This window comes from Antechinus flavipes, chromosome 4 (assembly GCF_016432865.1).
Source record: "Antechinus flavipes isolate AdamAnt ecotype Samford, QLD, Australia chromosome 4, AdamAnt_v2, whole genome shotgun sequence".
NCBI classification, from domain to species: Eukaryota; Metazoa; Chordata; class Mammalia; order Dasyuromorphia; family Dasyuridae; genus Antechinus; species Antechinus flavipes.
The window spans coordinates 200,049,490-200,065,725 of NC_067401.1; the positions used below are offsets into that span (position 1 = coordinate 200,049,490).

General features: G+C 34.6%; 1 protein-coding gene across 7 annotated transcripts in view; it reads right to left on the minus strand.

Moving 5' to 3' along the window:
• The window catches only part of KIF6 (kinesin family member 6), a 463,312-nt gene that overhangs the window by 96,294 nt on the left and 350,782 nt on the right, over window positions 1-16,236 (minus strand). For all 7 annotated transcript variants that reach the window (XM_051996888.1, XM_051996884.1, XM_051996886.1 and 4 more), the window contains exon 15: window positions 7,383-7,438. In XM_051996888.1, the coding sequence (XP_051852848.1) occupies window positions 7,383-7,438 (56 nt within the window). The remainder of the gene's footprint in view (window positions 1-7,382; window positions 7,439-16,236) is intronic.

A 16,236-nucleotide genomic window follows, 5' to 3' on the forward strand; every position in this document is an offset into this window, starting at 1 on the left:
TAATCAGGGTGAAAACAACAAAATGCACTTCTTGTTTAGAGTTGCTGCCAAGAACTGGGAGGAAACTATAGCCAAATTCTCTTACCTCTCCCCCAGCCTAAGCAATTCAGGAAGGATAAAAAAAAAAAAAACCCACAGCTTTTTGCCACTGGTGTTTAAAGATAACTTACTTTCTATAACAGTGCAAAAATGGCCTTTGGCATTGATGGATTACATTAAAATATACTTCCATCTGTCCCTTTTTTTCCTTATCCAGGGGATTTCATGTATTATATAGAAGTTGACACTTTTCTGCAGGGTTATTCTGTTCTCTAGATAACAGTATACATTGGCAAAGTGCTTTGAAATCCTTGGATGAAAAGCACCCTGTCAAGGGAAGAAATTTTTCTTCCTTTTTTCTTCTCTACACATTTCCCCTAGAATGTGCTTTGAATATATATGTAGTCACCTACAGGCCTAGACTGGCTCTATGATATGGTGAAAGAATTTGATTTTAAAGCATTTCATTAAAACTAAATATAGTGCTATACCTCTGTGGGCCCCTTCACATACCAACCAGGAAAATCCCAATTTCCCTTTGCTTCATAACAATTCACTATTCATGCATTTTTATTTTAATTCCATTTGCCAAAATCAGAAGCCAAACTTCTTAGGGAAAACTGTATTGGGTGGTTTGATGAGATAGCTTTACTGAATTAATCTCTTGTCTCTGATAGTTGTCATGTTTACCATGATAGGTAGGAGGCTCAGTTTATGTGAGGACAACCTGGGCAAAATCAAAGTCTGCTTTCTGTGGCATTACTTACAATATCAAGCACAGAAAACTGGGAATAATAGGATAACTCTATTCACCACAAAATATCTTGTCTTTACTAAAAACAAAACAAAATAAAACAAAAAACAAATGGGAGCATCTAAATTATCCATTGGGGAATTAAAATACCACCATGGTTAGAAAGCCGCCTAAAGAGACTTTTTAGACTCAGGGTAATTCTCAAACAGATGATTCCTTAGTATTTTGTTTGCAAATATTTTTTTTTTCTTTTTGGTGATGAGGTGGGGTTTGGGACAAACCAATACATATAAATGAATTAAAGGCTTAAAATGTCAAGACTTAAAACTAGCTTGTTGCAGTTAATATTGCAGCCTGTTCTCCCCCCCCCCTTTTTTTTCTTTTTAATTATAAAATTCTTATTTTTAATGGCATGTTATTTTTCCAATTATAAAATGCTGTTGCTAGAGGACAGATTTTGTCAGTGATGGGAAGAATATTGGGTGACTAGGGTTACAAATAAAGATGGTTTGCAACATTCATTTTTGTATGATTTTGAGTTCCAATTTTTTTCTTGCTCCCTTTTTTATCTACCTCCTCCCAAGACAGCCAGGAAAATGACATAGACTATATATATACACATAATCAGTTTTTAACATATTGCCATATGGGTCATATTGTAAAGAAAAATCAGAAAAAAAAAAGGGAAAAATCAAGAAAAAAAACAACAAAAACCCAATAATAACAACAAAAGGTGAAAATAGTATGCTTTGATTCATGTTCGGTATCCATAGTTTTCTCTCTGGACGTAGATGATATTTTCCATCCCAAGGCTTTTGGAATTGTCTCGGATCACTGTATTGCCTTTAGCACTGGTGTCTGATGTAGCTCTTCTAATTTTACTGACTGACCACTTTGGGACCACTGTACAGTTCCATATCACAGTCTTTCTCTATAGTCACCTGAGTCCTCACTTAGTGCTTCTGTCACTTAGTGATTTCTGCCTAGTGCCAAGTGGACCGTGATAAAGGCATTGGGATAAAAAATTTCAAGTCAGGAGATGTGAATTTCAGTGCTGTCTTGGGCACTAAACAACTGTGGGATAATGAACAAAGTCACACAGTTCTTTTGGACCTTGTTTTCCTCATTCCTCATGAGGATGTTGGACTAGATACTCCCTAAAATTTCTTCCAGCTCTAACAATTTATGATTCCTTAGATGTTTTTGTCTGTTTTGACATATTTCCCTTGCTTTTAGGGCTTTTTTTTAGATGACTATCTTCTGGCCAATTAATATTCTCCTCATTGCTCTTAAGACCTTCCAATTTGAGCCCAACCATGGTTTTATACAGTGCCACCTAAATATTTTATCAATTCCATTAATTCATAAAATTATTTGCATAGGGTCACGATAGTATAATTTATATCTTGCTGAAAGTCCTACCATGTCAATGACACCAGCTTTCTGTAAAGCAAATTATAACCCAAACAAAGCACAGGAAGAGACACTGAAGGGATCTTAATATATCAGCTGCTCCTGCCTTTACTTTAAGATCAATACCTGAACCATCCCAGATAAATGGTAGTTTCTTAGAGATTTATAAAAATCACATTTTTGTAAAGGACATTTTTTTGATTGGCAATTTCCTAACATAGTTTAAACTTATTTCTTAATTTTTGCTTCTGTATAAACATGAAAAGCAATTGCTTTTTACTTTGTATGTAATATCAATTTGTATGATTGAAAACAATTCTTAAGTCAATTATCAGATGGGGTGAACTTCAGAGAAAGAGGAAATGATGAACAGTAAAATGGTAAAAAAAAAAAAAAAAGGTTCCAGAAATGATGGCATTAAGCAAGGAAATAGCTAACCCTGTGTGATAGGGCATATTCAACAAAGTATGGCCAATACTGTAGGGAGTGCAACTTAGTTGCTACTTTAAGGGAAAAATATCAACCTTTATTTATTATATTGAGGAGCATAAAAAGAAGTTATTAAGGATGGTGGGGAATTTGTTAATAATACAGCAAGTTCCAGAGGACATGAGAGAAAGTAGGTAGAAGGATCCCTGAGGAGAAGTATCACTCGTCTACAACGAGAATTTAGGTAGAGGAGAGGATTTTCAACTAGAGCTGGTGATTGGTAGAAGTAGGGATTTCTCAAAGATGAAATGACAGTCATTTTTCAGATCAGGATCCTTGACTTGGTGGAGTCATAGATACTCCTAATACCTTACCTGAAAGCTGGTCACTTGAACTTTTCTTTTTCTTTACATTCTCTTTTACGTGAGAGATATGAATATGGGTTTGTATCTGGATTTATATACCTTGCCAAAAGTATTCAGATGGCTTCTGGTCATCATCACTATGACAAGATACTGAATAAGATCAAACTTGTGATGGAAAGTTAATTTTAAAAGGAGGTTCAAGCTAAGGAAAAATGCACAAAGATGTGTCCATCTGATACATCAGTAAACCTTACTGATGCAAGCTCAGTCTTGGGAAGGTATTTTTCCAAATGCCAATGTTCCAGAGAAAAATTAAAGAAAAAAATTGTTTGTTTTACTGTTCTAAGTTGGGTTTCTTTTCCATTTTTGGAATTTAGAATCAGAGACAACTTACCCCTTAGGAAGCATTATTTGATTTTATAACATTCCTCTTAATTACTAACTGCTCTTATTCATCCAAAAGAGGGTCACCAAGATGGTGTAAGGGCCTGAGATCATACTAGGTAAATACTGGTTCAAGAAACCAAGGATATTGAGATTTTTGAAGAGAATGCTCAGAGAAAGACCCTGAAACTATCTCAAAATATTTGCAGGATTGTCATGCAAGTGATTATACCTAATTTTTTTTTTTTATTCCCAAAGGACAGAACTAGGTCTAAGACTCAAAGTTGCTAATAGGAAGATTTAGGCTTAATGGAAAGAAAAACTCCCTAACATTGAGTTATTCATAAGAGCAAAGGGTCACATTGACGGAGGTTGAACTCTATTACATAGGAGAGCTAGATATTTCACCTTTTGCTGTTGTTATTATTAGGTTTTTGTTGTTTTCTTTTTCTTAATTTTTCCTTTTTTTCTGATTTTTTCCTAATATAACCTATATGGCAATATGTTAAAAACTGATTGTACATGTATATTCTCTGTCATTTTCCTGGCTGTCTTGGGGAGGGGGCAGCTAAAAAAGGGAGGGAGAAAAGGGATTCTTGTTCAAGTATTGCCTAGATTAGATGACCTTGCCCAATTGTTACCAAAGAGAATATTGCTACTGGTGGAACATTGATGCTAGAATCAGTCAATAAAACCAAATGTGGGTAGCTTGTTACCCTTACACTTCTAAATCACTATTCATTTAGTCTATTCCTCTCTCTTTCTATCACCATACTGGCTTCTTGACACTTTCAGATGATTACGCAGAGGCACAAGTATGAGTATGCACAAAACACAGTCTGTGTCACGTATGGCAGCCTTATGTGTGTGGCTACTTTGCAACTATACAGAATAGTTTTATCCACAACTCAGATAATATCTGTCATGGAGTCTGGGGATAAATCTAAAAACAGCAAGTCTAGATAGCAATTTCAAGGGAAAACTACCAACTGAAATAAGATGATGTTGGCAACTTGAATCCTGAATATGTCTGGTTGATTTGATCTATTCTTTATATGGTTAAGAAAAGCCGATTTAATTTCCTTGGACAAAGCCAGCATCACTGACCCAGGCCTGCTCATACTGTAAACTCCTTGGCATTCTTTCTGCTCTCTGCAGGACTTAGAAACAGGATGTGTCGCCATCCCAGACCGGAGCTGAGTCACCATCCCACGCACAGCAGTCTTACCTCCCTAAAACTGTCTCCATGAATAAAGACACACATTAGAGTAATTCTGCCAATGGGTGTGCAACTCCTCTCATATGGTCATCGAGCCCTTCCTCTCGATTGCTTTAGAGGATTAAATAATTCTGGATCTACTAAAGGGAAAAGATGACTTTTGGGACAGCAAGTACCACTTGATTTAATTTTTCCTTGGAAAAAATATACCCAAAAATGGCATAAATTTCTTTGGAAACCAGATTTTTTGAATGATTCCCTGGAATTCTGTATATACATATCCCCTTTTATTTACACTTGATAAATATATTATTTTGATGCCCAGGGTATCTTTTAAAAGATAGACTACAGGTTAAACTGTTTTACTTCTGTTCCTTTCTCTCCCCCTCCTACCCCTTAGCAGTAGAGAAAGGATGACACTAATTCACGTATAATGGGTTGTCTGGATTCTTTGTGACCAATAGCACAAGTCTATCAGATGACTGGCCAACAGTGGAATGACTGGGAACAGAATGAAACATATTGTGGTCTTGACTTCATTAGCACAACTTTCGATCAACCTGAAATTACTGGTTACTCTCTGCTTGTGTAGCATGACATTAAGCTCAACACTAATATAACTCTTAAGTTATCACATTAGTAAAACTAATTGCATCATTTGTCTACATTCTGGAGAATCTGCCCTTTTTTGTCCTAGCAAAGTAGAGCATATTCCTGAATTCTGGAGAATATATCATTAAGTCACTGTACTAAGAATCTCCTCTTCCCCCAAAACTTAATTGACCTTATAATACATTTCATTAAATAACACATTTACATTTGCAAATTAGAAGATCTTTTTTTTTTTTTTTGATGTGCAGATTATTGGGTTTCTTCAAAGAACCAAATCTTTTTTTTTTTTAATATTTCCCTCTTTCAATTACATGTTGTTTTTTAAACTTTTTTTTTCAGGTTTTGATTTTCAAATCCTAGTTTATTCTCCCTGCATTTCTTCTCTCCCTTCCTGATACATCAATCAGATATAGATTATATATGTGCAATCATGTAAAACATTTCCATATTAATCATTTTGTATAATAAGACTCAAATAAAATAAAAAGAATGAAAGAAAGTGGAAAAATAGCATATGTCTGTATTTTGTATTCAAACAATATCAATTGTTCTCCTTTGGAAGGAGGTAGTATATTTATCATTAGTCCTCAAAGAACCAAATCTTGATCTATTTTATTAATAACACCTCTCATTGGGATTGGGTATTCTACTTTGCAATTTCACACACATTATCTAAATTTGATCCACAGTAACTTTGTGAGGTAAGATTACTAAATATCATTCCCATTTCTTTGTTATTGCCTTGATGGAGGTCATTTCATTTCTTATATGCTAGTATAGTTCTGGACCATCATGGAATGGTTGACACACATGAAATACCCCCATGAGATTCAGAGAGGTTAAGAGATTTATTTTTGTACTACTCTAAGGCCAGCTTGCTGCTCCAAACCAATCCTTTAAAGGACTCCTTTCCTCCTGAATGAGCCGTGACAGCTTGAGGCCCAGGATTTGGTCCAGCAAAAGTTCAGCTTGCCTTCCTTGACATCCATCCCACATGCCCCCACACATGTACCCTATGATGGCTTTTTCTATTCTGGATCTCGCCTAGATTCTCAGGAATGGAATGTCTTTTCACATAGCATTTGTCTGACTACTTAGGGTCTGGAGACTGTTGAGTGGGATTGTCAGACTTGAAGTTTAGTTGCCATCATGTGGCTCATTCATATCTTGGGGCTTTGATGACTGAGAGTCAAGAAAAAGAATGTGGATTTCATGCTTACCAGAACAAAATTAATTCAATATGTTCTTGGGGCTAGTAATGTTAAAACAAGGCAACTGTATTGTTTTGTAGGGCTTTTGTTTCATAAGAAAATCTAAAAGGACAGAATCACCTAGTTTTGTTCTCTCTTTCCTTCTGGGACAGCAGAAATTTAAGGAGTAAAAAGCTGTTAAATTCAATGTGTACCATCAACACTAGACTGGAGCATATGGAAAATATGGGTAGAAGGTGATGGGGAGAAGAGTTGTATAAGCATTTCCCTCTTTGGAAAAAAAAAAAAGATATGAGAGAATACTTTTATCAGGACTGCCTTTAGTCTCTCTAGTCCTAGTTTCCTAATGACATTTAGCCCAAGGGTGAAGAGTCAGCAATCTGTGTTACCAGTCAGTTAGGAATGTTTTCTTTTGGGTCTGATTCTACCACCACGCTACTAAATAGCCCTGAGCAATGTCCACCTTTATGTGCCAGAATGCCTGAAAACTTGCCATGGGCAGCAGGATGGAGCTGCTCTGGGACACTATAAAAATGCTTGCAAAGCACTTGAAAATATTCAATAAAAACAATTTTTGGATTGTAAAGTTGAAAATATAAGCAATGAAGCTCCTGTTGTAAAATAGTAGGGGGGAGGGGAAAGCAAACACATCTCATGCAAATGCTATAATGAAGATTATTCAAAATCAAATTTTTACCACATACAATTTATGTAGAGTAAGGATGCTAGGGGTTAGAAATTAAGATTGATGAAGCATCTGTTATGTAATAACTGAAGACTGATGAGAGAGTATATAATATTCATGCTATTTGGGGAGAGTCCATGTTAAGCTCCCTACCTCAGAAGAGCACTCAAAAAACTAAGGACATATTTATTTTGAGGTACATCATGGTTTGATTTTCACCATGAAAAAGGTCTATGAAAAATAGCCTAACAGAATATAATAACCTTCTTACCAATTTTACTTCTTACTTCATTTATACTTTCTCCTAAGGCCTTTGCTTCAGAAAATCTAGGAAAAAACAACAACAAATGTTATATTATATTGTACTCGAGAGGCTTAAAACAGCATATATAATTGGTAGTAATTTATTGCATTGAACAGCACAATTTTTTTTTACTTTTTATGCATCTACAATGTAATAATTATATTTTGTTGTTCTGAAATACCTTCACCCTGTGATTTGAGTACACTTAGAATGGGATGCTAGACTTAGTGTTAGTAAATATAGTTTTATCTGTAAGATTTTTAGTGTAAGATTTTTAGGCTTGGAGAATCCATTTTTTTAAGAACGCATACGAAAACAAATCCTTTTCTGGGCCAGTCTTTTAATCTGACAGACTTTTAGTGAAACTCTAATTTGCAATCTTAATATTTTGTTTTCTTTGATTTCATGACTAAGTATCTCAATGCATTCAGCATTATGGTCTTCAATTCAGTCTTCCAAATTATATACCTTAGCTTTTTACTCTGTCATTTTATAAGTTCCTTGGGCTACATATAGCATAAAGTAAAGTCCTTGGGATATTATTAATCAATCATACAATTACAAGATTATATGTCTCAGGGCTAGGACTAATATTTACAGGACATCTTGTCTCAAACAATCAAAAAGGATAATCAATCAATCAGAAAATAGCTATAATGAATGTGCCAGTCAATGTTTTAGTCTTGGGGATACAATCATAAAAATGAAATCTTTCCTGCTCTCCAGAAGCTTACATTCTAATAGGCTGGCCATGTGCCCAGAGAGATGTTAGATATTGTGATATATTTTTTAAAAAGTATGATATCCTATTTTCATTTTGGGAAGACTTAAACTCGTGATATTATAAGTGAACCCTAAAATATTAAATAAATATATGGTACAGATTTTAAATGCTTAAGGAGCTCTGATAATAGGGTAAGATAAAAAAGTCTTCATAGGGGAATGGGGCTTGATTTGAGCAGTAAAAGATAGAAGACAGGGCAGAAGAGAACAATTCAGAAAAGAGAACCTTGAACGAAAGAATACATATAAATGATATATAAATAATACGTAAATATACATATTTATAAGTCTTGGAACTATATAAATAAATCTTGGAAAGATTTCTCTAATGAAAGAAATCCTATGGGAACCATATTGTGTTTGTGTGTCAAATTGACTCTGAATAGGTCTTTTCTTGAGGAGCCGAAACTTTTGCTCCTCAAATTTATGCCCTTTTTAACATGTTGCTCCAATAATGAAACAGAGCCCGTCAGAGGCTAATAGCTTGGCGATCTCTGGGAAGAGGGAATCACTACTTCTACAATGACAATCGAGCAACCTCTCCCACCATGACACTGGAGAAACCTCGAAAGTATTAGAGAAAGCTTGGAGACCCTCAAGACAAGATCCACCTGCACTCGGCCCAGGGGAAGTCTTATCTCAATTCTCAGTCGGATCATTTGGATAGTGAGCCTGGAGGATGCCCAACAGGGCAGGAGGGATAGCTGACTCGAAAGGGTTCCTTAGCGCCAGGTCTGGTCCAAGTTGCTGGAGGAAGCCACAAAGTCTATTTTGGGCTCTCTTCTGCAGTGCTAGCACAAAGCTAAAAAATAGCGTGCCCACTGCAGAGGTGTGGTCTGAGACGGTTTCCCTTGTTCTGGGAGCCTGTTGTCCCTCCGGGCTACTCCACCCACATGATTCTGAATCCCGAGGACCAGAGCAGAATCTAGGACAAGGGGAAGCCCAGATCAAGAAAGGAGGGAGGGGAAGGAGAGGAGACGTAGTGAGAGGAGGAGGAGGAAAGAGAGAGTGAACACGTGAACCGGAGTCCTCCCCCAATTGCCCCACTGCCTCCTTCCCCCTCCCGCTTTTACCCTTGACTTTCAGGAAAGATTCTCAAGTGGAAAGAAGGGCCAGGAGAACCAAGCATATGTCAGGTGGTTCTGGTTCCAGACCCTGTTCTGTTTTCTATTTGCTTTTCTTATAAAATAAGAAGTGTGGGCTTAATGAACCAATGGAGGCTCTGTGGTTCTCAGTCAACATTAAAGGGAATTCTCCGTGGAACAAAATGAAGCAACTGAGTAAGGTGACTAGATACTATTGTTCAGTTGTTTTTCCAGTCACATTTAACATTTTGTGACCCAATAAGGGGTTTTCTTGGATAAGATGCTGGAATGGGTTCGCTATTTTCTTCTCCAGTTCATTCACAAATGAGAAACTGAATCAGAGGGCAAATGACTTGCCTAGGGTCATATAGCTAGTTAAGTGTCTGAGGATAGATTTGAACTCATGAAGGTGAGTCTTTCTGATTCCAAGCCCAAGGCTCTATCTATTGCACCACTAAACTACTCTACAGGCTAAATAGAATTCTGTTTTATATACATATATATATATATATATATATAATTTCTGTATTATAGAAATAAGATTGTATATTAATCTCTATCATCCATAGTTTTCCTTTAAAATCCATATTAGAATTAAAAGAGTAGTTCCAACATTGTCCTACTTATCCATTTGATGGATATTTGAATTTCTTTCTGTTCTCTTTGTATTTTAAAACATTTTCATTGTTTACTTTTATTTTTGTTGTTTTAGTATTATTATCACTGATCTCTATTTTTCCCTTCCCTGCCATAGTTTCCCTTCACCTCTAGAATAAAAAACTCCATTTCTAACAATAAAGTTGAACCAAATAAATCTATACAAGTGGTTATCTTCGAACATGTGAGTCTCATTCTACAACCTCTCTAGTCTGCTACCTCTCTGCAAAGAGTTGGGAAGCATGATTCTTTGTCAGCCTTTTGGATTTGATTAGTTTAATCCTAGTTTTTCTCACATGTTTTCCTTTACAATTTTGTACTTATCTAATAAATTGTTCTGTTATTGTCCTCTTCACTTTGAATCACTTCATACAACTTTTCCTAAGTTTCTCTGAAATGATACCTTTCAGCATTTCTCACAACACAACAGTATCTCAGTACATCATATACCATAATTTGTTCAGATATTCTCCAATTGATGGGTGCTCCTTAAATTTACACATATTTTCAAGAACAGTATGTTCTGCTAGAAATATTTTGTACATATGGGTCCTTTTCCTTTGTTTTTAATTCCTTTTTGTATTTGTCTAAGGTTGGTATTGCTGAGTCAAAAGATAGGTAAAATGTTGTCACTTTTTGAGCATAATTCCAAACTGTTTCTCAGAATGACTGGATGACTTCATAATTTAGCCAATAGTACTTGTACTCCCATAGGATCTCCAATAACTGTCATTTTTCTTTTCAGTCATCTTTGACAGTTTTCTGTTACTATTATTTGTGATTTGGAATATTTTCTTATATTGTTGATAGCTTACTTTTCTAATATGGAGACCTGCCTGTTCATATCCTTTGGCTATTTGCCTATTTGGTAATGTCTTTTATTTTCATATATTTTTATCTATGACAAAGATAGCTTGGTAATTAGTACTTTATTAAAGAAATTTTCTGCAGTGGGTTTTTTCTTCTAGTTCACTTTTTATTTTCTAATTATAATTTCATTGTCTTAGGATGAGTAAAAACTCTTCAAGTTTATGCAATCAAAATTGTCCATTTTATCACTTGTGGTCCTTTTTATCCATTGTTTGGTCAACAATACTTTTGCTATCTATTGTTATACTACCTATTATAAAAATATATTCTTTCCTTATCCTCCAACTTTTTAATGAGTACATTATTTATTCTTTCCTGTTTTCTTTATCTTTTTATTTTTTAAACATTAATCCATTTCATTCAGATTAGTAGTTTTGTTGCCATAGAATTGGACAAAATGATTTAAAAGAATTTCCTTTATTTTCTTTTCATGTGTTGTGAATTCTTTATTTTTATTTTTTATAAGGGCAAATTTCTTTGAAGAAATCAGATTCTGTTCTACTAGCTTTTTTTTTTTTTTAACCAGTCTCTACTGTTTCATTACCCTTTACTAGTTTTATAGATTCTACTTCACCAGGTTTTTTTTTTATTTTAAACCAGACTTTAGCTTTATGAACTGTTTTTTTTAAAATTCAATTTAGTTCTCTTTTTTTTTTGTTTTGTTTTAAGCATTTTTTAGTTTAACTGGAGTTTTTAAAATTTCTTGCTTTTCTAGTCTTTTTTAAAAAATGTATTCCCAATTCACTGATTCTCTTTTCCTTCTTTGCTGACAAAAGAGTTTGGAGATTATTATTTTTCCTCTAAGGTCAACTTTATTCTTAAAGTTTGATATACGTTCTCATTGATGTCATTGTTTTTGGACAAAATTTTTTTCCCTATGATTTATTTGTTCTTTGACCCACATATTTTAAAGGTTAAATCATTTAGTCTCCACTTAAGTTTGAATCCTTTCTTCAAATGACCCTTATTGATTATAGTTCTGTGGTCATTGTGGTCAGTAAAGGAAATGTATAATATTCTTGCAACTGTTTCTGTGCCCTACCACATGGACATTTTTTGCTTCACTTGGCAATATGTATATTCTTTTTTATTTCCACTCATAGGATTATAGATCTAGAACTGAAAGAAACCTTTGAAGCTAGAGGTAATATAATCTCTTCATATTATAGGTCAGGAAAGTTGAGTAATTTGCTCAGTTATCATAGCGATAGTACATGTACATCAGAGGTAAGATTTAGAGTCAGTTTCTCTAAACACAAAGCCAATGCTTTTTTTTTTTTTTTTTTCATTATTCTCCAGAGAACTATCCTACTTTTTCTCAAATCCTATTCAGGTCTTTACTTTCTAATTTATCTTTTTATTAGATTTGTTTGATGTGAATGAGGCATATACTGGTTCACAACTATTATGATTTTGCTATCTGTTTTCTTCATAATTTGACTGAATTTACACAAGTAAATCCAAAATCCAAAATTACAAGTATTTGGATGCTATGACATTCAGTACATGTATAATAAATATCAATGTTATTTCATTATTTATGATACATTGATGAACATAATGTAGCTTCTCTGATTAACACTTTTAATCTTGTCTATTTTTACTACAGCATTATTTGAGATCATAATTGGTAGCCTTTTTTATTCACTTACAACATAATAAATTCTGTTCTAGCCACTTATTTGAACTATGCACAAATCTTTGAGTGTTTTTTTCTACATACAACAAATTATTGGATTTTGCTAGCTTCTTTTTTTATGAATGAGTTTATCCCATTCACTCTCATAGTTATGATTGTGAATTTCTTTCCATAATATCTTATTCCTCTCCCCCTTTTCTCTTGTTCTCTTCTTTGAAAATTAAAAGAGTATGGAGAAAGAGAAGGAACCTCTGGATTTTAGCTGGGATTACTTTCATGAAATTACTAATACATTCTTTCTACTTTTTACTTATTCCTCTTGTTCAAAAAAATTGGGAAATTTTCTTTTAGTTTCTTGAAATATGCTTTCCAGTTTTATTTGTCCATGCATCTCAGGAAGTTCAATGATTACCAAATTATACCTCCTAAAGCAGTATTCTAGACTGGCTGTTTTTGATAGAAGACAGCTACATTTTTTTCTACTTTTAAAATCTTTTAGCTTTGCTCTAATTATTTCTTGTCATCTCATATTGTCACTAAGTTCTGATTTCTCTGTTCTATTTTTTCATGTTTCTACCACTTGGGTAAGGTTTCAAACCTTTTGCCCTAAGTTATTTGTTCTCCTTCCATTTTCATCCCTCATGAACTCTAATTTCACTTTTAATTTTACTCTTTATTTCTTGCTTCATTTCTTTCTTCTTCTCTCCTCCTGCTCTTTCTTCTCCTCCTCTTCCTTCTCCTTTCCCTTTTCCTCCTTGTCCTCATCCTCTTTCTCCTGCTTCTCTTTCTTCTTCTTCTGAGATTCTGGACGGGAGGAGTTTTCTTATTTTTTTTCCTGTGTTTTTTCTTATCCTTTCTCCATCTGGGGTTTTTTTTCAGATATTTGCTGGCTTGTGTGTTGGCAAGTTGGGTACCTCTACAAACTCTTGTACTGCTATCTTACTTAATTGAAAGTTGTAAGACTTAGAATATTCTAGAAATGCTAATGATTACTTCAACAAACATTTATTAATTATCTATTATGTGCCAGGCACTGTGCTAACTAAGCACTGGGGAATCCAGAAAGGGGGATGGGACAGACCCTATCCTCAAGAAGCCTACAATCTAATGGGATGGGGGAGGCAATATGCAAAAACATATACACAAGGCAAGCTATATACAGAATAAAAAGGAAATAATTAATGGAAGGAAGGCACTAAAATTAAGAAGAATTGAAAAGCCTTCCTGTAGAAAGCAAAATTTTAGTTAGGACTTGAAAGACTTCAGGGAAGTCAGCAGTGGATGAAGAAGACTTGGGAGAGAGCCAGAGAGAATACTCAGAGTCAAGAGATAACATGTCTTGTTTGTAGAACAACTGAAAAGCCAATGTCACAGGTTTGAAGAATACGTTTTTATTATTATATAAAGAGGCAATGCCAGCTAATGGGTATCCTTGTTCAGGAAGACTTGATTTTAACATGTACTTCTGGTAAGCCATAAATTTAGTGTATCAGTGACATGAAGCACCTGATTTATCTTTTTTCTATAAATTTATCTTCTTGCTCCTGGTTCTTTGCTAAACTTTTTTGGAACTTTGTCTGCTTCAATTAGCATTACAATTAAAATAAACTTTGTCCCTTAACTTGGGAAAAAAAAAACTGTACTATTGGTACAGACTTGTTTAGAACCACCTAATTTTTCAGTGGTATGGAAACTTCTCTAAAACTATAGCTTACCAGGGCATTTCTGATCTGCACAGAGTACAAGAAGTTCCCATTTTGCTCACAATAATATAATTATAGATTTATATCTCTCACCAATGTTATGATTATTCTGTAGACTTTCCCCAATAAAATTGGTGAATGAGAATAATTTATTTCAATGGCCTCTGAAGGCGGCACTATGGGGCACTTAGAACTTCATCAGACATCATAGACACCAAGGTCATCCATTGCAACCCAGGCCATCACCAGATGTCTTGATTTTTGTCCTGCTACTAGACTTCTGGGAGCTGGAAGAGAGTGATGTTCATAGCTTTGAATACCTTTGCCTCACTTAAATCCAATTCATGAGCAAGTCAAAACACCAGCCATCCAATTGTCATGTCACTAGTCCTCTTCAAAATGAAGGATGAATAACAATTATTCACTTGTCACATCTTAGATATCTCCTTGTCAAAGATCCAGGCAGTCTATGATTTCCATTCTTTCACTCTCTATGTAATATTAGCTTTAAAGACTAATGAAAACATATGAGATATTAGAGTTTTCATGATTCAATCTTATGGCAGATATGACAAAAGCAACTGACCAAGCTTTACCTTGCTTATCAAAACCCCACTTCCTGACCTCTGCTCCCATCTTTTGCTACTTTCAAAAGTGATCTGGAATATTGTCTGAATCAAAACCTAATTTATGTCCTAACTCTGTATCCTACCTATGTCCAAACTCTGTATTTAAACTTCTTAAGCCAGATTTAAGGACAAAGTCTGAAAAAGGAGGGAGAATCTTTATTCACATTCTCTTCTACTCTCTTACTGACCAATCAAAGTTTATATGGCTTAGTGTCTATTGTGGAAAATTACCATAAGAAAATTTGAACAGCTATATTAAATACCTCTGTAGTCCTTATGTTTAAACTTTTTGTTTCTCACTATCACTAAAAAAGTCTCCTGATTAGAGAGAACAAAATGAAAATACAGATGTACCATAAGGAAGGATTGAGTGATAGAGAGAGTTGATCAGAATAATATGATTAACTTGATGGAGTTATAGAGAAGGCAGCTCTATGTAAGGGCTATGGACAATGAGCAAATTAAATTAATTAAATTTAATTATCAAACCTTCCTCTTAAATTAAATTAAATTAAACCCAATTAAAATCTTCCTTAAGAGGACTGAGGACATCTCTTCCTGGGTACTTGCCAACCTGTTCCCTTTTCATTGAAGATGAACTCTTCTTGGGGACCAAAGTCTTGCCTTTTGACTGGAGAGATTTAAGAAGGAGTAAGTTGGACAGGAGATTTGGACTGAAGAGTCAAAGAGAGAAAACTCAGAAAAAGTAAGAATAGAACTAATGAATCCTGGGGAGTGTGAATCTTCATGACCTTCCTTGGGGAGTCATTAATGTTAGCCATAGGGAGGCAAGAACAGAGACAGAGGGAAGTTGTATTTGCATTTGTACTTGTCTATGGACCCCTAAGAGGTGGACAGAAATAGGATCTGGGGATGTGTGAGACTTTTTTTTGTATATTCTTCAATATATCATAGTTTTTTTTTTTTTAATGGAAACACTCCTTTATACTTTTCTCTTAATCTTTTACAGAGTCTCTCTATTTTCTCAATTCTTACTATGAGAGAGAGGCTTCTTCCATTTACTTTATCCTCCACTTAAATAGTGTTATTTCTTTCAGCTTTTTTATCCGTTTCCCTTGAGAAGAGGAAACTGGAATAATGGAAAAAATCCTAAATCTGGAATTGGGCCACTTGAATTCAAATTTTATCTGTCACTTGCTAACTAGGTCATTTTAGGCAAGTCATTCCATATCTTTGTGTCTCAAGTTTTCTCATGAATGATTTCTCTGTTCTCTGCCAAGAATCAATCAACAAACATTTTAGTAAGTAGTTTGCTATGTGGAAGGAATGGCAAGCTAAACACCGGGGATGGAAAAAGAGGCAAAGGACAATTCCTGTCCTCAAAGAGCTTACAGTCTAACAAGGAAGTCAACAAACAAATATGTATAAACAAACTATACACAGGATATATAGGAAGTAATTAATAGAATTAAGAGAAGCTGGGAAAAGCTACCT